General features: G+C 54.0%; 6 protein-coding genes across 6 annotated transcripts; 4 read left to right on the top strand and 2 right to left on the bottom strand.

Annotated features, from left to right (window-relative positions):
• Positions 1–182: 182 nt before the first annotated feature.
• QC764_403800 (uncharacterized protein) lies at positions 183–2,776 on the top strand. The gene is made up of 5 exons (XM_062946673.1): positions 183–204; positions 235–485; positions 556–867; positions 920–1,071; positions 1,148–2,776. The coding sequence occupies exons 2-5, from the start codon at positions 420–422 to the stop codon at positions 2,637–2,639; spliced, it is 2,022 nt and encodes a 673-aa protein (XP_062800317.1). The 5' UTR covers positions 183–204; positions 235–419; the 3' UTR covers positions 2,640–2,776.
• Positions 2,777–3,209: 433 nt separating this feature from the next.
• QC764_403810 (uncharacterized protein) lies at positions 3,210–5,337 on the top strand (the record flags this gene model as incomplete). The annotated part of the gene is made up of 2 exons (XM_062946674.1): positions 3,210–4,577; positions 4,639–5,337. The coding sequence occupies exons 1-2, from the start codon at positions 3,468–3,470 to the stop codon at positions 5,335–5,337; spliced, it is 1,809 nt and encodes a 602-aa protein (XP_062800316.1). The 5' UTR covers positions 3,210–3,467.
• A 769-nt stretch (positions 5,338–6,106) lies between these two features.
• QC764_403820 (uncharacterized protein) lies at positions 6,107–7,952 on the top strand (the record flags this gene model as incomplete). Its single annotated transcript, XM_062946675.1, has 5 exons — positions 6,107–6,394; positions 6,449–6,662; positions 6,727–7,127; positions 7,180–7,556; positions 7,609–7,952. 5 exons carry the CDS (start codon positions 6,107–6,109, stop codon positions 7,874–7,876), a joined length of 1,548 nt encoding a protein of 515 aa, XP_062800315.1. The 3' UTR covers positions 7,877–7,952.
• Positions 7,953–8,088: 136 nt separating this feature from the next.
• QC764_403830 (uncharacterized protein) lies at positions 8,089–9,151 on the bottom strand. Its single transcript, XM_062946676.1, has 4 exons — positions 8,884–9,151; positions 8,631–8,818; positions 8,424–8,579; positions 8,089–8,369 (listed from the first exon to the last, which is right to left on the bottom strand). The coding sequence occupies exons 1-4, from the start codon at positions 8,953–8,955 to the stop codon at positions 8,159–8,161; spliced, it is 627 nt and encodes a 208-aa protein (XP_062800314.1). The 5' UTR covers positions 8,956–9,151; the 3' UTR covers positions 8,089–8,158.
• A 171-nt stretch (positions 9,152–9,322) lies between these two features.
• QC764_403840 (Type I Iterative PKS) lies at positions 9,323–18,916 on the bottom strand. Its single transcript, XM_062946677.1, has 3 exons — positions 17,344–18,916; positions 16,811–17,282; positions 9,323–16,746 (listed from the first exon to the last, which is right to left on the bottom strand). Exons 1-3 carry the CDS (start codon positions 17,399–17,401, stop codon positions 9,414–9,416), a joined length of 7,863 nt encoding a protein of 2,620 aa, XP_062800313.1. The 5' UTR covers positions 17,402–18,916; the 3' UTR covers positions 9,323–9,413.
• QC764_403850 (uncharacterized protein) lies at positions 17,892–19,593 on the top strand. Its single transcript, XM_062946678.1, has 4 exons — positions 17,892–18,524; positions 18,589–18,770; positions 18,835–18,944; positions 18,999–19,593. Exons 1-4 carry the CDS (start codon positions 18,028–18,030, stop codon positions 19,473–19,475), a joined length of 1,266 nt encoding a protein of 421 aa, XP_062800312.1. The 5' UTR covers positions 17,892–18,027; the 3' UTR covers positions 19,476–19,593.
• Positions 19,594–19,619: the final 26 nt, after the last annotated feature.

Genomic DNA, 19,619 nt, shown 5'->3' with positions numbered 1-19,619 from the left:
CGAGACACTCAGTATTCTGGCGGTGGCGCGAAGCGGCCCTTCCCTTTACCGTTCAACGGCTCCCAATTCCGGTACTTGGAGGGCTGATGATGCAATACAATATGCGGCATCCGGGATCACGTATCGGGGTAAACGCAAGACGATGAAGAAATGCAGCTTCAATTGGTGGTGCTTAGTGGTACTCAGGATTGATCGTTGCCAACGGTTACATTTGTCTGTAGATGACCATACTAGTACAGCTCCACACAGCTATCCCACAATGCGGCTCAGAGGCGTAGGATATCTTCTTCCACTTGACAAAGTCGGCTCTACTCGCACTTAAAGTAAATAGGTAGCCCACGAGTGGATGCTGGGGAAAACCGAGTCTGGACCCTGGTGAAGTTGATACCTCTTTCAGCACCCTGAACGCCGAATCGACAATGCAATCAAGCCAGAGAAAACGGGTGGTTTCATCATGTATCCCTTGTTACACTAGGAAACAGAAGGTTGGTTGCAATTGCACATACCAGGGAATCTTGGCATCAAGTCCCTCACTGACATGCTATCCCGTCACAGTGCAACCGGCAGTATCCATGTAACCATTGCAGCCGCCGTCGACGCCCCGAACAATGCGCCTACAACCCTTCTCAAGCTACATTACCACCCAGTCCACCCCAAGCCCAGAAGGACCACCTTCATGATGATGAAATCCAAACAGATGATAGCCAACAGGAGACTCAGGCTGAAAGGAGGCCCTCTGCTTCATCTTCAGTCCAGGACACGATCAACTGGGGGGGTCTCAAAGAGGGGAGAGAACCGACATCCCTTGCGGAGGTTTTCGGGTATTTTGAGAATAGCAAATCCAACACGATTGCTCTGGTGAGAAAGGTAAGTTGCGTCCGAGTCAGACGTCTTTTCTCACGCTTACCACGCCTCACAGCTAGGGGCAGATGACGATGCAACGGGGCACAGCAGCGAGCCCACACCAGTGCCAGAAGAAACGGCGATCATAGCCCAAAGGCTGTTCGCTTCGATGCCTAATCGTTCCATCTTCGACTTTCTTGTACGGTATTTCATCGCGGAGGTTAGCTGGTAAGTTCTGCCGATGCAGTTTGTCCAACCACGTTACCTATTCAACGAAAGAGTAGCTGACAAGGCTTCAACCCAGGATGGATCAGCTCATATATCCGCCTTGGTTTCTTTCACATTATCAGAAATGGTGGGAAATGGAGCGGACATCGACTGCCTACGGTATCGAGTTTGCAGTGCTGGTTCTCAGGATATGTTCCTATGCCTCTCAGTTCCTCCCTTCGCCGACCTGTACTATCGACAGCATCAGGGGAGTGCCGCTGGCTGACATCCGTAAGTCCTGTGATAGAGTGGCCGATGCACTCACACCAATCTGCTCACGCCTCGACGCACGCGGGTCTCTTATACGGGTTCAGCACGTCGCTTTTGCTGGGCTGAGGTCACTGTGCCAGGGCCGAACAAATGCGCACTGGGAAGCGCTAAGTTGCGCTGTTCGAGTGGCACAGAGGATTGGGCTGCATGTTGATGCCACACCAGGTTTTTACAGCCCCAACATGGACGAGCTCGAAAAGGAAATGAGACGGAGGACATTTTGCAATCTTTATGTCTGGGACAGTGTGCTATCTAAACGTCTGGATCAAATCCCTTTCTTACCAGACGCACTGAACCCTGACACCATGCCTCGAATGCACCTTGTGCTTGGCCTCGACGACGTCCCTCAAGCCGATGCTCCTGACCTGTTCACCGAGCGCGTGCTCGAGGCACAGCTAGCCAACTTCTGGCGGACTCATGGTTCCGGGAACGCGACTGAATACGACCCCATTGCTGCAGAGGAACGATACGAGAAGTTCTGCAGCGAGTTTCTTCCCGAAATACCACCTGTCTTTGCTCTCTACCCTGACACATGCGACAAGTGGGATGCCCGTCTTCCAACCTTACCGTTACAGCGTCAGATGTTTCATATGGCCATCTTGGAGTCGCTTTGCCACAACTTCCGCCCTGCGCTATTTCAGGAGGTCAACTCGATTCAGCAACTCCCAGCCTACAAGCAGATATTGCTCTCATCCCACAAGCGAGCGCTGGCCGTCATAGCATTAAACTTACTTGAAGGTGTCTCTGCCCTCCATCTGATGATGGGTGGCTCGCACACACGCCATGCGAGTCTCATCATCCCAACCTTTGAGGCTGCAGTGGTCCTTTTGTGTCTCTGCTCCGACGGAAACTTCTCACCAAAAGCAGAGACCACACTCCGAAGGGGGTCCACTACCAGCATGACGAAGTCCTCAGATCCTTTCGGAGTAGGCGTCACTGACGTTACTAAGGACGAGTGCATCCAGGCTGTAAGGAGTGCGCTAGGCCGACTACAAACTCTTGCCGATATGAACCACATGGCTGAGGTGGGCGCAAGAACGCTCACACGCCTTCTTGGAAAGATAGAGAAGATCAGTGATACCACGATTAGCGAGGCCAACACACTAATGAGACTGGATACCGACCCAATCGTCGTCACTGATCCCGCACTTCAGCTGTCGGAGGCGTGGAATTGCCTACAGACGCCAGACTATGCCGAAGTAGAGTTCTTGGCTGAGAATACACCAACAACTGATATGAGTGTATTTAGTTGGTTTTGAAGATATGGATTTATACGTGAATATTGCATGAACAGAAGACGGGCGTTAGGGTGTTGGAAAATAGGGTCATGTCAAACTTACGAAGCTGCTCTCAACTGATGATCCTGGAATAGCAAATAGATACTGTGTCTTTTCCCCATGTCATAGCAATAATGGTACTTTTGTACCAGTTGCCTGCCTTACCTATTTACCTACTACATTATAGAATGGAGACAGGCAGCGTTGGGCCGCTCGATGCGCTCCATAGAGAAATGACATAGTGAAAATGATAAGGTATTATACACATGGATTACGTTATGTGATATGTAAAACCGAAAGTGGCCCTTGGCCATTGATGAAGCTGTAAAGGATGCAGCATCCCGCAGGTTATGCAACACAAATGAGCAGACATGATTCATATGTGCACGCACAATAATATGCCTCACACTCATGCACAGCTCTCTCGTCTCCTAGTGTAGTCCTCATCTGAGCATCTACAAATAGTTGGGTGGACGACAATCAATTCTCTGGCTCGGTGCTACTCTCTCTGAAAGCTATACATCCGTTCCCTCCGAGCAGTCGAGCCGGTACCTTCCGACCGGCAGATATCGGCCGACATTTCTCGGCTCAGACTGACCCTCAAACTCACTCTCGTGCGTGCCCCGGCCTCAGCCTTTTCGAGCGGGCCCGCTCAGGCAAAGCTGGTTGTAACACAGAAATGAATCGGCCGACGTAGCATGGTTTCCGGTCCCGGTGGGGGCCATTGGTGCTGACGCCGAGCCTGGCGGGAAACCACCTTCATTGCTGCCATCATGGGTTGAGACTTCTGCTCATCTTTCCCCATTGCGTATGGAAGCATTTGTATTAGGCTCAACACAACCGTCCCCTAACAGTGCCTTCAGTGCAAACTCCCACAATATGGCTCTTCTGAACATCTATACGACGCTTACTAGCTTCCTGTCGCCAACAGCCACACTCTGGCTGACTGTTTCGCTCACAGTCCTTGGTTCTTATTTGCTGTACCAGTGGCTGCTTCCCAAACCGCTCCCCGGCATTCCGTTCAACACGGAAGCTACAAAGTCGTTGTTCGGTGACGCACCTGCCATGAGCAGGGAAATCAGCGTCACGGGAGAGTTTAGCATGTGGCTAGCCCATCAGGTCGAACGAATGGGTGAACCCATCTGCCAAGTCTTCATCCGTCCGTTTTCCAAGCCATGGATCCTGGTGGGCGATTTCCACGAAGCTCAGGACATTTTGATGCGCCGCACCGAGTTTGAGAAGCCTCAGTTCTTGATCGACGGGCTCCTCGCTTTGGGTGATTGGAATGCGAGGTACAAGACCAACGACCCCACCTTCCGAGCCCGCCGCCACCTCAAGCAAGACTTGATGGCACCAAACTTCCTGAACAGCTTCATGGGCCCTTTTCTTCACAGCGAGGGGTTGAAGCTCGTCAAGCTTTTCGAGGCAAAGATGAAGCTTGCCGACGGGAGACCGTTTTCTGTGCGGTCGGATTACTACCACGCTGCCCTCGACACCATGGTACACTACGCTTTCGGCGGAAATATTCCAGACTCGGCAACGGACCCTCAGTTGGAGACGATATCCAACATGAGGTCCTCGCAAATCCCCCCAGCCAGCAAGGACGAGCCTGTGGTCTTTCCTGAGACTCCAATCTCGCCATTCCTCGCCGCTGTCCATCACGCACCTGATGTCTTGGAAAAGACCACAATTGCCTGGGCGCCCAAACTCAGTTTCTGGTGGTGGAGCCAACAGCCATGGTTCCGGAAGATCTTCTCACAAAAGGAACAAGTCGTCCCCAAGCAGCTCGACGTGGCGATTCGGAATTTTGAAGCGGGCGAGGTCAAGACAGCTCTGGAGCACCATCTGATGCGGGAGAAGATTGCAGCTGAGAAACAAGGGCGTGAGCCTCTGTTGAACAGTCACATCATGGTCGATGAGGTGAGCGTGGCCGCAGCAAGTAGCCAAAAAGCAGGTTGTGCTAACGAAAATCCTCTGCTAGATTTTTGCAGACATGATCGCCGGTCATCATACCACAGGGGGATCAATGGGGTGGGTTACCAAGTATTTGACTGGCTACCCCGAAGCCCAGGCTAAACTCCGCGATGCACTGTACTCTGCTCTTCCAGAGGCTGTTGCAGAAAAACGCTTCCCCACCTTTGAAGAACTTCGCCGAGCGAGAATTCCTTACCTTGAGGCGGTCATCGAGGAGACGCTGCGCCTGACACCATTCAGCATGACAAGAGAGGCTACGGAAGACACCGAAATCCTGGGCTACAAGATCCCTAAAGGATGCCAGGTCTTTATGGTCAATGCCGGACCTGGATACCTCTCCCCTTCGCTGCCTGTAAACGAGAATGCTCGTAGCCCGACGTCCAAGGCGGCGAAGAGACGGCCTCATTGGGATGAGTCCAAGGATCTGAAGCTGTTTGAGCCTGAGCGCTGGCTTGTCACCAAGGAGGATGGGAGTGTGGAGTTTGATGCAGGCGCGGGACCGCAGCTGGGATTCGGCATGGGTATCAGACAATGCTGGGGGAGGAAGCTGGCGCATCTGGAGATTAGAACGATTATGGCGTTGGTGGTTTGGAATTTTGAGTTGTTGGAGATTCCAGAGGCTTTGGGAGGTTATGCTGGGTTTGATGGAATTTCGAGACAGCCGCAGAAGGTTTATGTCAGGTTGCGGAAGGTGAATTCCTGGTAGATTGGATAGGGGCGTTGGCCTTCTGTTTGGGAGAATTGAAGTTTTGCTCAAGTAGGACATATGAATACCTACTATGATCTTGACATCATACCTCATAACAGCATTGTGCGTTTCTCCGCCATTCCGGATCTTGGTTTTATATGTGCTGTTACCTGGGCCGCCGACCAAACAACAATTGTGGAAAAGCTTCATTACTAACCAAGGTTTCTACAAAAGGAAGCCATCCCACATCGAAAGTCATCGATTTCTAATCTACCAACTTTCAAGTACCGGCAATCCCTTTAGAACAACTTTCTCAATTCACTTCATTGGGCATTTCTGACATTATTTGTATCTTCTTTGCCACCTCTCTGGTAACGAATATGTTGCAATTTCACTTTCAAATAACAATCACCTTGACATTTTCCTATGACACTTTGAAGAATCTGGGCCAGCTGGTCGGAGCTAGGTGGAGTTAAGAACGTTCCAAGACTTTGACGTTACCAACAGAAGCTGGTTGGTGATTACTCGGTTGAAAGCCGAGATATTTCGGGGCGAAATCGTACCATACCAACAACACGCCCAATCCAAACCCGATCTTCTGCGATGGATAATACTACCATGGCCACTTCCGGTGTTCCGCACACCGCCGCCACGGCGGGATCTGAAAGTCGTGAATCCATCTGTCGGTAACTACATCTACATGCATCTCACCATCTTGATCAGCCCGTTCACTTCTGGACCCCCATAGACTTCTCCTAATCTGCCCAAGCATTGTATCTTCACAACGATGCCGTCGCTCTATTGTTTTGTTGCACTGGGCATCACCCTCACCCAAGCCCTCGCTGCGGCGTATACCAACCCAAAGGACTACGCTCAGATGCCAGTTCCAAGACAGAGCCCCTTGCCGTCTGAGTCTGTTCAGCAAGGGCTCGGCCCTTCGCTTTCCAAGAATGCCAGTATTTTTGGGCCAGACGACTCCCGTTGGCCGGACGCTACCGAGCGATATCAAGATTTCGCGGTGCCGCAGGTGCAGGTTGTTGTTCAACCCGGGGTAGAGGACGATATCCCGACGATTGTAAGCGGTCCCTGCCTATCCACTCAGAGCGAGAAAACCAACAGTTTGAACTAGGTGAAATATGCAAATGAGCATGGTATCAACTTCTTTGTTGTCAATCGCGGGCACTCATTAACGTCAACTGTTGGAAGGTTCAACGGCATCCAGATCGACGTGAGAAGTCTGACAGACATCTCCATCAACAAGGATGCGATGACGGCTAAGCTCCAGGCTGGGGCACGGAATTATGAGACGATTGACGTCCTTTGGAAGGAGGGCTATGTTACAAGTGAGTTTCTAGCCTTGATAATCAACGACTATTTAGAAATTAACAATGTTCCTCCTCCTCTCAGCAACTGGAAGTTGCTCCTGCGTCGGCATGGTCGGACCAGCATTGGGAGGCGGTCACGGTGTGCAGCAGGGCGTCCATGGCCTCATAGCCGACAACCTGATCGGCCTGAACGTTGTGCTCGCCAATGGAACAGCCATCACGGTTAGCGAAACATCCTATCCCGACTTGTGGTGGGCGATGAGAGGCGCCGGCCACAACTTTGGCATTGTCACCAGTTTTGATATGAAGATTTACCCGGTCACGGTCCCGTCTTACTACTACAGGAACTACGTCTTCACAGGAAAACACGTTGAGCCGCTCTTCGAGGAGCTGAATAAGTTCCATGCAAATGGTAGCCTTTCGCCGACGTGGGGAGGGGCGTTTGGTGTTTACACCATGGAGCCGAGCGTGAGCACTACTGAGGTGAGATAATGGCCAGCACAGGTACCGCCGCCTACCACTAACAGTTCTTCAGGCCACAATATTCTGGACATTCATCTACGGAGGCTCCAAAGAGGATGCCGCAGCGGATCTGTCATCGTTCGATGCCCTCGGCCCCGTGGCGGTGGATGAAGGCGATGTGCCATTCACCTCCATCTCAGACATCTTGATCAGCGGACTGGAATCAGATCTGTGCGCGCCGAGCAAGGTCCATATCACAGGCACAGCCGGCCTCCAAGTCTACAACGTCACTGTACAGCGGCAGCTCTATGACCTGTACAACAAGAAGGTCTCCAAGGAGCCGTTGCTGTCAGGCACCAAGCTAGTCCATGAAGGCTATGCCGTTGAGGGTGTTCTGAGGGGCAAGCCGGAGGGCTCTGCTTTTCCACTGCGTGACGATAATCTTCTGATGTGAGTGAAACAGTTCCTGCCGCTGTACCACAGTATTGACATTTCACCGCAGGTACTTCGACGCCATGCCTCCACCAAACTCGGGCCTGGAGGACTTTGCCTTCCAGTGGGCTCGGGAAACGGAGGATCTGTGGAACGCAGGCGAAGGTGAATGGCGGAAGCCCACGACATACGTCAACTATGCTGCGGGCCACGAGTCGCTGGAGTCCATGTACGGCTATGAACCGTGGCGGTTGGAGAAGCTACGTGCCCTCAAGGCACAGTACGATCCCCTCAATAAGTTTGCATATTACAACCCCATAGTTCCATTGGAGAGCTAGGTAGACGGAGGCACGGTCTACATAGGTAGCAGGAGTCCGTTTCGGGGCTGGAGCACAGGAGAAAGTCTAGTGTTACCCCTTTTCAAACACGCATCGCCCCCTGAGAACCATCGCGGCTTTAACGCTAACCCATCGCAAGGCCCGATATTCACCAGATGATATACTCTATCCCTATTCCTACCCCCTTCCTTCCCCTAACCCCAACCAGACTGTGGGTAATTCACGTCTCGAAAGAAAAGGTCGTGTACCTCTAGCATTTCTCTCAAACAAACACGGACCTCATCATCCAGCCAAGTATTTTCTTTCCACGGAAAGTACTTTAGACACAGGTAGAAGATGCCGAGGCTGGCTAAAGGGACAGCGATTGATTTGGCTCTCACGAACTAGGCATATCCTGCCAGTCAAGCGTGACATCCAACCCACTAATCCGCCACGGATTCTCCCCCTTCTCCTCCGTCTCCTTAATCCTGACCAGCTCCAGCTTGTACGAGCCCTACCGTGTCACAAAGTCAGCCACCCAACGAACTCAAGCAACCTCAACACTGACAGAAACTGACTCACCCCATTCCTCAAAGCCATAACACTCGGCCTCCCCTCCCCCCCATCTCTCTTGTAGAAGATCCCATGAGCGATAGCCCTCGCCTTGACATTTTTTGGCCTCTGCACCCCACCCCCCGGCTGCGGCAGCTCAATCAAAACGTTCCTGCGAGGGAATCATCAGCTTCATCTATGCTTGGCGATGGGAAAAACTCACTGAATAATATGCTCCGTCGTATCAAACTTGTCATGCATATGCTCCAGACTTTTAGCCCACTCCTCACTGGAGATCTTCTTCTGATGAAACTCATCACCGAGCAACAGCTTGTCGTAGCTGAGCTCGATGACAGGCGCATAAACATCATTGATCAATGTTTCAGTGGCGGCGTCGTCAAAGGCGAACATCTGTTGCGGGAAGGAACATCAGCAACTCCCACTGCCCGGACAAAGAGTACCCACTGGCAACTCACCATGCGGATGACAGTGTCGCGGATGTTTTCCTTGTCGAGCAAGTAAGTCGCAGCGTCATATGAACCGGCCATTTTGGAGATATCGCAATTGCGTTTCTTGTTGAGAAGTTTGCAGGATGTGTCAAGATGAAAAGCAGCGTTGCTCTCGATGGTGGTGGACGTTATGGTTTATGATAGCATTGCCGGACTTACCGGGGATAAGCCGTATTAGTGTTAGGGTCTTGGCGTCACCCCGCCTCGGATCAAGTGCGGAGGGATAAGCCTGTCGATCACCGGCCTTGGCACGGGAGCACCCGAGCAACTTCGGCCGACGCCAGTTCTGCGAGTGCCCGAGCTTGGGATGAACACGTGAACCTACCGCAGTGCTTATCACGACAGTCTCTGATGGCTACCGCCTGAGCATTGGAAGCAGGTTAGGAGTTCGCATTTGGAATCGCATCAGGGTCGTATCAGGAGTTGCATCAGGAGTTGCTTCAACGACTTCATCTGTCTATCTAACGCTGCGAAAAGTAATGACATGAATGCTCAACCTACTCCTTCAACGCCGCATCTACAATATTCTCAGCCAGTGTCTTGATACTCGTCTGTGCGTCCAGCAGTTCCCCCATCTTGAGGTTCGTCTTCAACGCCTGGTGGAACCAGCTCCGCAGTTCAGCCGCAATGAGGCTGTCAACGCCATGCTCGGCAATACTCTTGGCAGGGTCCACTGCTGACGCATCGATAAACAACATCCCAGCAACAGTCTGTATCACGCCTTCGGTCACGAGCGCGACCGTATTGGCCCGGGCGCCAGCTCCTCCCTTGATCCCCTCCGAGAATGACGACCGCAGTCGGGCCACGGCCGACTTGCCTGCTCCGCCAGCGCCATCCTGAGCCGCATCTGCCCCGCTCGCTTGTCGTTGCGCGTCCTTCATTGCCCGCATGATAACCGACACGCGCCCATCGCGATACCAGCGTGGGATATGATCGTTCATCGACGCCAATTCAGCCAACCCGACCGGATCGAGACATGTCAAGATATTGGCCTCCGACAACGGGTCCTGATCCTGCCCAACCCAGCAAGTTGTCTCCGCAGGCAAGAAGGCCGGCTCCAGCTGGGCGAGGACCTGATGCTCTGTGATTGTCATGGTCTTGTTACGTACGTACATGTCATCTGTGCCAACCGAGTTGTGAAGGAAGTCCGACTTGACATCAGCCACCAAGCCATACGATACTGTGGACGCGGGAAGGCCGAGTCGTCGACGGTAGCGGGCAAAATAGTCCTGAAAGCTGTTTGCAGCGATGTATGCCGCTTGAGTTGGTGGTGCCCAGATGGACTCGGTCGACGTGATCATGACGAAAAAGTCCAAAGGTAATGAAAGAGTGGCTTCGTGCAGGTTGAGGGTACCCAAAGCCTTTGCAGCAAACCCATCTCGCCATTGATCAATGGTCAGCTTGTCGAACGAGAGATCTGTCAATGACATGGCTGCATGGATCACTCCTTTGACAGGCCGGTCGCCCGATGCAGCGTTGCGGACCGCTTTCATGACATTCTCTCGCTTGCTCACATCACAGACCGCTGGCTCGACACGAACGCCTTGCGACTCAAGATCCTTTACCAGCAATTTTGCAGCAGGGGTGTTGATACCACGCCTAGAAAGTACCACAAAGTCACGAGCGCCACGACTGACCATCCACTTGATAATGGCTCGGCCAAGCCCGCCCAGACCTCCAGTGACAACATAGCGTGCCTCAGAGTCGAACTTCGCTGCTGGCGGCTCTTGGACAAGCTTGATCAGAGAGGCTGGATTCTCAAATGACACCACCAGTTTTCCAATGTGCGTGCCCCTGGACATGCCCACCAAGACTTGGTCGAGCTCCGACACATCGTGAACGGCAAAGGGGCGAATCGGCGCAATAACGTTCCATCGATAAAGGTCATTGACTGTCTGCATCAACTCGCGTCCAAGCTCTGGATCATTGTCCAGGAGGACATTAAGATCGAACGAGGTCAGAGTGGCGTTCCTCTGGAAGTGCTCCAAGCCAATGTCCTTGGCTTCAAGTACGTCGAGCCGACCAACGTCGACAAGATGTCCCATGGGAGCCAGCGCTTTAAGGGATTCGCACAGGAAACCTCCTCCGACAACCGTACTGAGAATGACATCAAAGCCGCCCCTGCCTGTTGCTTTGGCAGCATTGGATAGCGCCGTAGGGTCCCGAGAGGAAAAGATGTGATCTGCCGGGATACCCACAGTGTGAACAAGGAACGAGACCTTTTCAGCAGTGCCAACAGTAGCGAATACATCGGCACCCCGAGCCCGCGCAACCTGAATAGCCGCCAAGCCCAGCCCGCCTGTGGCAGACTGTAGCAACACCTTCTGGCCTTTTCTAAGCCGTGCCACATAGTCAAAGGCATAGATGGCTGTCATGTACACCAGTGGCATCGTAGCCATCTCGGTGAGAATGTCTCCTGGCTCGAGCTTTTGTGCAAATGCGGCAGGAACTCTCGTGTAGCTTCCAAACTGGCCTCTGCCGACACCATAGACACGATCCCCAACAGACAGACCATCCACTGCGGCACCGATCTTGGTTACAATGCCGGCGTATTCTGACGACAGGTTGCTGCCAGTTGCGTCAAATCGACCTGACGTGAGGCCCAAATCCTTCCAGTTCACGCCCACAGCTGCCACTTGAACGTCAACGTAGTCCGCTGGGATGGGCTGCAAGAGCTCTGTATAGGCTCGGAAGTATAGCGAAGTAAGGATGCCGGGGGTCTCGAATGCCGCACGAACAGGACCTTGACTGCCAATGGGAACCATCCGAGAGCCTCTGCTCGTAGGTGTTTTGCTTAGGTCGATATACACGCCGAGCTCTGTGTCAGGGACTACCCGGCTCACCCACATACAGCCGTCCTGCCAGACAAACTCTCGGTCCTTGCTACCTTCTTCATCAGAGGCATCCTCATTCTGCAGGGCTAGCTCGGATTTGACGATGTTGCGAATGAGAGCATCATCCTGTTCTCCGAAAGTCTCCGCATCAATGTCAATGGAGAGGAAACGGCCGGCCGGGTTCTCAGTCGCGATGGTTCGGAGAAGGCCAATCATGAAGGCGGCCCGAGGGTCCTGACCTTTGGCAATTCCACTCGACGTCAACCAGACCATGCTCTTGGTGTTTCGGGCAAGATGCTGGAACGAGTTGAGAAGGCTGGCGTTTTCAGTGTCAAAGAGGTCATTCTCGTCGTTGAGGAATACCACGGTGCGGGCGTTGGGCTGTACTGTTTCGGACGCTTCATTGATCGAACATGCCACAGCTTTGACGCCACAACGCTCAAACTCACTGGAGACTTGCTCCAAGAGAGGCGACGGGCCATTGGCTCCGTGCAAAAGATGGATCACGGCGGCCGGACCTTCCTTTGCCTCTGTGTCTTTGTTGGTGACCACGTAAGACTCTTCGACACGGGTGGAAACGAGGATGGAGGTCGTGTTATGGGGGCGGTTGTAGTCATCAAGGGCCAGCTCCGTGCCCGAGAAGCCGGCCTTCCTCAATCGCCTGTCCCAGGTCTCCAGGTCCATGAAAGGCCCCTCAGTACGACCGTCACCAACCCCCAGCCAATAACCCGTGAGAGTACCGTACAGCAGCCCCAGCAGCACTCTCATACGCGTGCTCTCCACTAGCACTAACCTGCCTCCCGGCTTCAACAACCTCCGGCAGTTTTCGAGAGTTACATCCATACTGGCCGTTGCGTGGATAGCCTCACATGCAAAGACCACATCGTAGACCGGCTCAAACCCATGGGCGAGCGGATCCTCCCCGATATCCAAAACAGCGTAGTTCACATCACGATAGCCTGACATGAACTCATGAGCGGCCGTCAAGAAACCAGCCGAGATATCAGTAAACGTGTAATCAGCGTACCGCTTAATGCCGTTCGACCTTGTCAGCGCCCCCATAGCTACTCGTGTGCCTGCGCCAGTACCTGCGCCGACCTCTAAAATACGCATATTGGGATTGGCATGGCCGAGGCAGTCGAGGACATTACGTAGCTGCGGGTATGAGCCCACAATGACATGGCCTGTCTCGTACAGCGCCGTGAGGAGTCCATCCGGCACGAGGACGTCAATACCTGTCTTGCGCTCTGCGAGGATTTCACCCATGTTCTCGTGCAGTCTCCGAGCCGCCTGTGCCTCGGGCCGATCACCGGCCTCAACGTACAGCTTCTTAAGCAGCTGGTGACGCTGGTCGGCAGGAAGACTCTTGGCTTCGACCATATTCTCCCGATTGTCTTCCTCAACGCACCACTTCAGCCAAGAGACCCAGTGGCGGAGTTCACCTTTGGGCTGGGGTACGCTGGTTGCGCTTTTGATGAATACCTCGTAGATGTCCGCCACGACCAGGCAGCAGATCATGTCGACCACCTCGAGGCTTGCGGCACCTTGGTTATTTTCCTGTAGGGGGGGGAACAGTGCCCGGATCTGGTCGTTGTTAAGAGTACGGATGTCGGGCTTCCAGGTGAGCCTGGTGAAAGGGCTGCTCAGGGCCTTCTTGGACTGCATGGTGTACTCGTCCGACTTGGACTCCTTGAAACTAAGACAGCGCAGCGTGTCGACGTCCAGGACAACGCTGCCGCTTTCGTCAGTCATTTGCAGCTTGATGTAGGCACCGCGCAGGCCTTGGGTCTGACCGTGGGCTATGGCTGTTGCGGGTGTATGCGGGTTGAGTCCTGCTTTCAGATACATGCTTGAAAGGTGGACAGGCACGAAGGCAGTGTATGCACGTTCCAATTGGCCACCGTAGCAGGCAATGAGACCTAGCTGGAAGGTGCCGTCGAGGGCCGCCGGATGGAGCGCATAGCTTGACTCTCCTCCTTCGATCGTGTTGTCCGTTGTGTTCAGCGCCACGGTTGCTTGGGCTAAATTCTGGTTGGGGTCTGCCCGGATATCGGAGAGAGGCTGGAAAGTTGGGCCATAGCCGATGCCAATCTCGGTGAACTTGTTGTACCACGCATGTGTGCCGGGGAATCGGGGGTCCGTCAAAGAGCCCATCTTGCTGGCCACCGCAGGCTTCTCCGAGATCTCGACTTTGACGAGACCTGTGCAGTGCTCCGTCCACTCATCGGAATCCCTGGATACCGAACTGACGGTGAAACGGGACCAGCCAGGTGATTTGACCGTTGCGTCCGTGTCTGCCAGTTCCAAACTGAGGATGATATCAACACCACAATCATCTTCGGGAAGCCGCAGGGCGGTCTCGATGTCAACCTTGCGGAGCGAGTACCCCGTGATCTCATATGCCTTGGGGAGCTCGTGGTACACCTGCGTGGCGGCCTCTATTCCCATAGCAATGAAGCCCGCCGCAGGGAAGACGGCGTCAGGAATCAAGCGGTGGTCGCCCAACCAGGGCACATCCTTAAGTCGAAGAATATTCCGCCATTGAGGCCGTAGCTTGCTGGCGCCGGGCAGCCGGGCGCCTATAAGGTCGTGCCTAAGGACCTGTCGAAGTCGATATTCCTTGCTAAGCCGGCTCTCATAGTAATTGACCGGTCCATATGTGTACTGGTAAGGGGGGAGATCGACTGCCGTACAGCCGTGCGCGAGACTCCACCGGCCCTCGTGCAAGCCATCATCGACTGCGTTTACTGCAACCAAGTCCACTTCGGCATTCAGGCTAAACAGGGTGCCGGCGAGCTGGAGCACAGACTCCCGGCTGTCTTCTCCTCTCTTCAGTGATGCGACATGTGGTGCAGACTTGCCGATACTCTTCAATATCTGGTCCACCGGGCTCTTCAGCGCCGGGTGCGGGCCGAGCTCCACCAAGATATCAACGGCTTGGTCACCCTCCAAGCTCATCATCCCGCTGACAGCCTCGGAGAAGCGGACGGATGATTCAAGGTTTGCTCTCCAGTACGAAGCACCCACCTCAAAAGCCATGGCCTCATCAGGGGTCACCGACGACACCCAGCGGATGAGAGGGTATCTCTGGTTCTTGTCAACCAGTCCGATATTGTCGATGTGCTCAAGTCCCTTAGACAGCATGTCGTTGTATTGCCCGCCCAGTGCCACCATGTGATGTGAATGGTAGGCATTTCCGCCAGTTCGAAGGACACGGTTGAACACGCCTTCCTCGTTGAGCGAGGCCGACAGGGACTCGATGGCATCCTCGTCACCAGACAGCGTGACACTGCCGGGCGAGTTGATCGCCGCAATCTTAATGCGGTCTTCCTTTCCGTCCAGGTATTCCATCACGGCATCCATCCCAACACCCACAGCCAACATGGCGCCCTTTGCATTATTCTGCGACACGGCCAAACCGCGAAAGTAGGCAGCAGTAATAGCTTCGGCAGCTGTGATATACCCCGACGCATACGCCGCTGCCATTTCGCCAGAGGAGTGGCCAACCACTGCGGCAGGCGCGATAGACCACGATGCAAGCAAATCGATGAGCCCGATTTGAACGGCGGTACAGGCCACTTGGGACACTTGGGGTGACAGCACGAGATCGGGCTCGCAGTTGCCGGCTAGGACATCGGAAATCTTCCACGTGGACCGGGATGGTAGTGCATCCATCACCCGGTCCAGGTGGGTGATCGCCGCGCGAAAGACGGCGTACTCGAATAGCTGGGCGCCCATGGCATGCCACTGTGCGCCCTGACCCGTGAAAACATATCCGATGTTTGCTGGCCGCAGGGGGCTTGTTAGGATGCGACTTTCTGTGGCGAGCCCGGTTTGGATATCGCTCTTGGCGACGATGCGGAATGAACGCTGCTGGAAACGTGATCGTTTGGAGCTCAGGGTGTAGGCGATATCTGCAAGGGGCCACCGGTGGATGACGCGAGAGAGGGCGGCAATATTCGACTTGAGGGATTGCTCGGTATGGGCCGAGAACGGGAGAAGCACGAGGTCACGCGTGGTGGCGTCTGCCTTCGTCGTCTTTCTCGGTTTAGTCGTGAGAGGGGAGTGGTCAGCAGGTGGCGTCACCACTCCGTTGTTGCCCTCGTGGGCCTTCCCGTTGGAATACCCGTTGGCGGTATGGCCGTTGGCTGAGGCGCCGGCCCCAGAGATTCCGGGCTTGATGTAGTCGGGGAGAACCACATTGACGTGGTCGATAATACAGTGCCCGTTGGCCCCGCCGAACCCGAAGGAATTTACGCTTGCGCGCCGGAGCTTTCCTTCCGGCCAGGGTATCGTGCCATCTTTGACAACTTCGACTTTGGCTCCCGCAAAGTCGATGCTCGGGTTCAGTTCCTCGATCCCAAAGGTTGGTGGGATTTGGCCTGCTTCGAGGGAAAGAACCACCTTCATAACCGAAGCGATGGCACTTGCACCTTCCGTGTGGCCAAGGTTTGGCTTGATGGAGCCGATGAGGAGCCGGTCTTCCGGGGCGTCTGACCGAGAGGAAGCAAAGACGTTGCCGACGGCCGTCACTTCAATCGGGTCGCCGGCTTGTGTGCCCGTGCCATGGCACTCGAAGAATGTCGTTTCTGAGAAGGGGAGGCCGCCGGCGTGTTTGTAGGCCTCGCGAATGACGTCTTCCTGTCCGGCTATGCTGGGTCGGGTGATGCCTCCTGTCCGGCCGTTGGCGTTGATGGCGGTGCCTCGAATCATGGCTCGAATTGGCAACGAGTCTACCACGGCTATGGTGGATTTCTTGAGATATAGAGCGGCGTAGCCCTCCCCACGGGCGTAACCGTCTGCAGAGGCGTCGAACGTGTGACATCGCGCCGTGGGCGAGAGTGCGCCGAGCTTGTCGAGCACAAACTGCATGCTGGGATCGGATATCCAGTTGGCTGCCGCGACTATGGCGCCGTCACAGTCACCACTGCGGATCGCACTGACGGCCATGTGCAGGGCATACATGGAGGATGAGCAGGCGGTGTTTGTGGCCAGACTGTGGTAACCATTAGCCCCTGATTGCCCGACTAACGTTGATTTCTAGGAAGACCGGTGCATACCTTGGACCATGAAGGTTGAAGATGTAACTGATACGATTGGCGAGAATACTCGTGTCCGCTCCCGTGGCACCGTATGACTTTGGGCTCTCCCAATCCCGCGCCTGAATGAGGATGTGATCGAGGGCGAAGTTGCCGATATACACCCCGGTTCGTGTTCCTGAAATACTCTCCCAAGTCTCCCCTCCGTTCTCGAGAGCCTCGTACACCACTTCGAGCAGCTTCCGTTGAGACGGGTCGAGGGTTTCGGCTTCTCGCCCGGTGATGCCGAAGAGGGAATGATCAAATAGGCGAGCATCTTCGTCCATGAGAAACGCACCGGGTGTTCTCATGGATCCTGGGCGCTCTTTGTTGGAGTGGTAGAAGCCCTTGGCAGAGAATCTAGGGTGGTTGAATTCGCGCCAGCCGTCACGTTTGTTCTTCAGAAGGGCCCATAGCCCTGAAGGGTCACGAATGTCACCGGCCCACCGGCAGCCTGTGAGAAACGTTAGTATTACATGGCCAGTCCAGAAAGGACTGATGAGATTGCAGCTTACCCATGCCGATGATGGCTACGGGCTCATGTGGGCCTTCGAGGATGGATGAGGAGGACATAGCTTAGTGTTGAGACTATCTACGCTCTATTGACATTCGTTTTGAGACAGTAATCTTCCGCTTGGGTACAATGGTTCTATTCTGGATCTCCAAAATTCTAGGCACGATCACAAGATATGTATCTCGGTGAATCTCTGGTGTCCTCAAGCTGGCAATCATACACCATCGAGTCCTTTAGCGTCTGTTGATAGCAGTGATCTCAACTGCTCCGACGTCCTTCGGCCGAGGCCCTCCTGATTTGAAGATTGTATGTCTACTGTAGAGTCGACGGACAATAACGCATCCCCTATGCGTTGAGACCGCACCGTGCAATATCGGTGCAGAGAACTTTGGCCGATGATCCGCAAGTGGGCCATTCTGCTGCGGAAATGCAACCTGTGGTGGTCAGACCGAGATTTCTCGGGCATCTGCTTTGTACGCTCGATGCATGAGATCAAGATCATCACCCAGATCATGCTCACGAACTCGGCCGAGGATCAATCGCGATTGTGACACTTCCAATCCTTCAAAAACCTTGATCTTTGACCATCCCACCACCGTCACTACCACACACTTGACAGCACACCAACCACCATCACCATACATCGACAGCAACCAGATCCCACTCTAGGTACCAAACCTCCACCATGTCCGACACCGCCGAAAACGTCTCCATCCTCGCCCTGGCCGAGGGCATCCTCTCCAAAACCAAAGAAATCACCGCCTACCTCCAATCCAACAACCTCCCCGCCTCCACCTTCTCCCCCTCCTCCGCCTCACCCCCCAACAAGGCAGACTACCGCGAGCTCCAAGGCAGCCTCCGCACCCTCCTAGAAGACCTCCAGCGTCTCGTCGACGGACCAGCGCTCTTCTACCGCCACTTCCTCATGCGGGGCTACGAAATCGCCGCATTCCAAATCGCCCTCGACTTTGACTTCTTCACGCTTATCCCAGCCGAGGGGGAAATCTCCGTGGAGGAACTCGCAAAAAAGGCAGGTTTGGACACCGACAGGACAGGAAGGGTGGTGAGGTTGTTGATAACCCATCGGTTCTTTCAGGAGAGGAGGAAGGGGTATTTCTCGCATAATTCGTTCTCTTATGCGCTGCAGCAGGATGATGAGGTTAGGTCTATGGTGCATTATTCGTGAGTCATCTGCCTTTTCCTTCTGTTTGGGTGGTTGTGGTCGTTGACTCTAGCTGCATGACAGGTTTGACGAGATGATCAAGGCAGCGGCCGAGTCGAGTGTTGCTCTGAAGGCGACTCCCAATGAGTCTGACAGTGTGCATTGCCCGTTTTACGCCAGACATGGGGTGCCGATTTTTAGGTATTATTCCAAGCACCCGGAACATGCTGGGAGGTTTGCGAAGGCGATGGCTGGGTGGAGGAAGAGTAAGTTTCTGCTCGGCTTGTTATCCTGGACAAAGAGTGAAGGTATCTGACCATCGAATCACAGTGGAAAACAGCGTCACCGAATTGCGTGATAACTTCAACTGGGGAAGCATCAAGGGAAACGTGGTAGATATCGGCGGTGGAAGCGGCCATGTCGCTCTCATTCTCGCTCGAGTAAGTCCCCTTCCCCTGAAACATGACTTCCCCAATGTTTGCTAACCTTCACAGACCTTCCCCCATCTCAACTTCATCGTCCAGGATGAATCCGACGATATGCTCGCCCAAGGCCAACGCCTCCTCACCGACGATGTCCGTAACCGCGTGTCGTTCTCTCGGGCAAGCTTCTTCGAGCCTCAGCCATACAAAGGCGCTTCGGCATACCTCATCCGGCAGTGTACCCACAACTGGGCAGATCACGACGTTGTCACAATGTTCAGATCGGTGGTTCCTGGGCTTGAGGGTTCACCAGAGGGCACACCACTGTTGATCAACGATATTGTGCTGCCTGAGCCGGGGACAGTCCCGAGGTATTGGGAGAGGGAAATGAGGCAGGCCGATATGGTGATGTTGGTGAGCTTTGGCGCTAAGCAGAGGACAAAACAGGAGTTTGAGAAGCTGTTGAAGGAAGCGGATGAAAGGTATGAGATTCGAAAGGTGCATGATAAGGGGGCATTGGGGTTGTTGGAGGTTCACTTGAGAAGGTGATGTGGTCACACTGATACAGTACTTAGTTCGACCGGGATACCCTGGTGCCAGAAGACTGATAATGTAACTGTCAATTGTCTACATGTACTTGCAATTTGAACCCGTATCTATCCAAACGAAACCTTCTTCTAACTAAGCGGCGGG

The sequence above is a fragment of the Podospora pseudoanserina genome, chromosome 4 (genome assembly GCF_035222485.1).
Source record: "Podospora pseudoanserina strain CBS 124.78 chromosome 4, whole genome shotgun sequence".
Lineage (NCBI taxonomy): Eukaryota > Fungi > Ascomycota > Sordariomycetes > Sordariales > Podosporaceae > Podospora > Podospora pseudoanserina.
Note: the sequence above shows the minus strand (reverse complement) of the source record. Positions and strands in the feature narration are given on the sequence as shown.

Coding starts and splice junctions, on each gene's coding strand:
- QC764_403840 (XM_062946677.1), bottom strand. CDS start 17,401: ATGTCCTCCTCATCCATCCTCGAAGGCCCACATGAGCCCGTAGCCATC. Junction 17,283..17,343: donor CGTAGCCATCATCGGCATGG/GTAAGCTGCAAT, acceptor CGTTTCTCACAG/GCTGCCGGTGGGCCGGTGAC. Junction 16,747..16,810: donor TTCAACCTTCATGGTCCAAG/GTATGCACCGGT, acceptor TGGTTACCACAG/TCTGGCCACAAACACCGCCT.
- QC764_403830 (XM_062946676.1), bottom strand. CDS start 8,955: ATGGCCGGTTCATATGACGCTGCGACTTACTTGCTCGACAAGGAAAAC. Junction 8,580..8,630: donor ACGACGGAGCATATTATTCA/GTGAGTTTTTCC, acceptor ATTCCCTCGCAG/GAACGTTTTGATTGAGCTGC. Junction 8,370..8,423: donor AATGGGGTGAGTCAGTTTCT/GTCAGTGTTGAG, acceptor GTGACACGGTAG/GGCTCGTACAAGCTGGAGCT.
- QC764_403850 (XM_062946678.1), top strand. CDS start 18,028: ATGTCCGACACCGCCGAAAACGTCTCCATCCTCGCCCTGGCCGAGGGC. Junction 18,525..18,588: donor AGGTCTATGGTGCATTATTC/GTGAGTCATCTG, acceptor GCTGCATGACAG/GTTTGACGAGATGATCAAGG. Junction 18,945..18,998: donor TCGCTCTCATTCTCGCTCGA/GTAAGTCCCCTT, acceptor TAACCTTCACAG/ACCTTCCCCCATCTCAACTT.
- QC764_403800 (XM_062946673.1), top strand. CDS start 420: ATGCAATCAAGCCAGAGAAAACGGGTGGTTTCATCATGTATCCCTTGT. Junction 868..919: donor CGATTGCTCTGGTGAGAAAG/GTAAGTTGCGTC, acceptor CACGCCTCACAG/CTAGGGGCAGATGACGATGC. Junction 1,072..1,147: donor TTCATCGCGGAGGTTAGCTG/GTAAGTTCTGCC, acceptor GCTTCAACCCAG/GATGGATCAGCTCATATATC.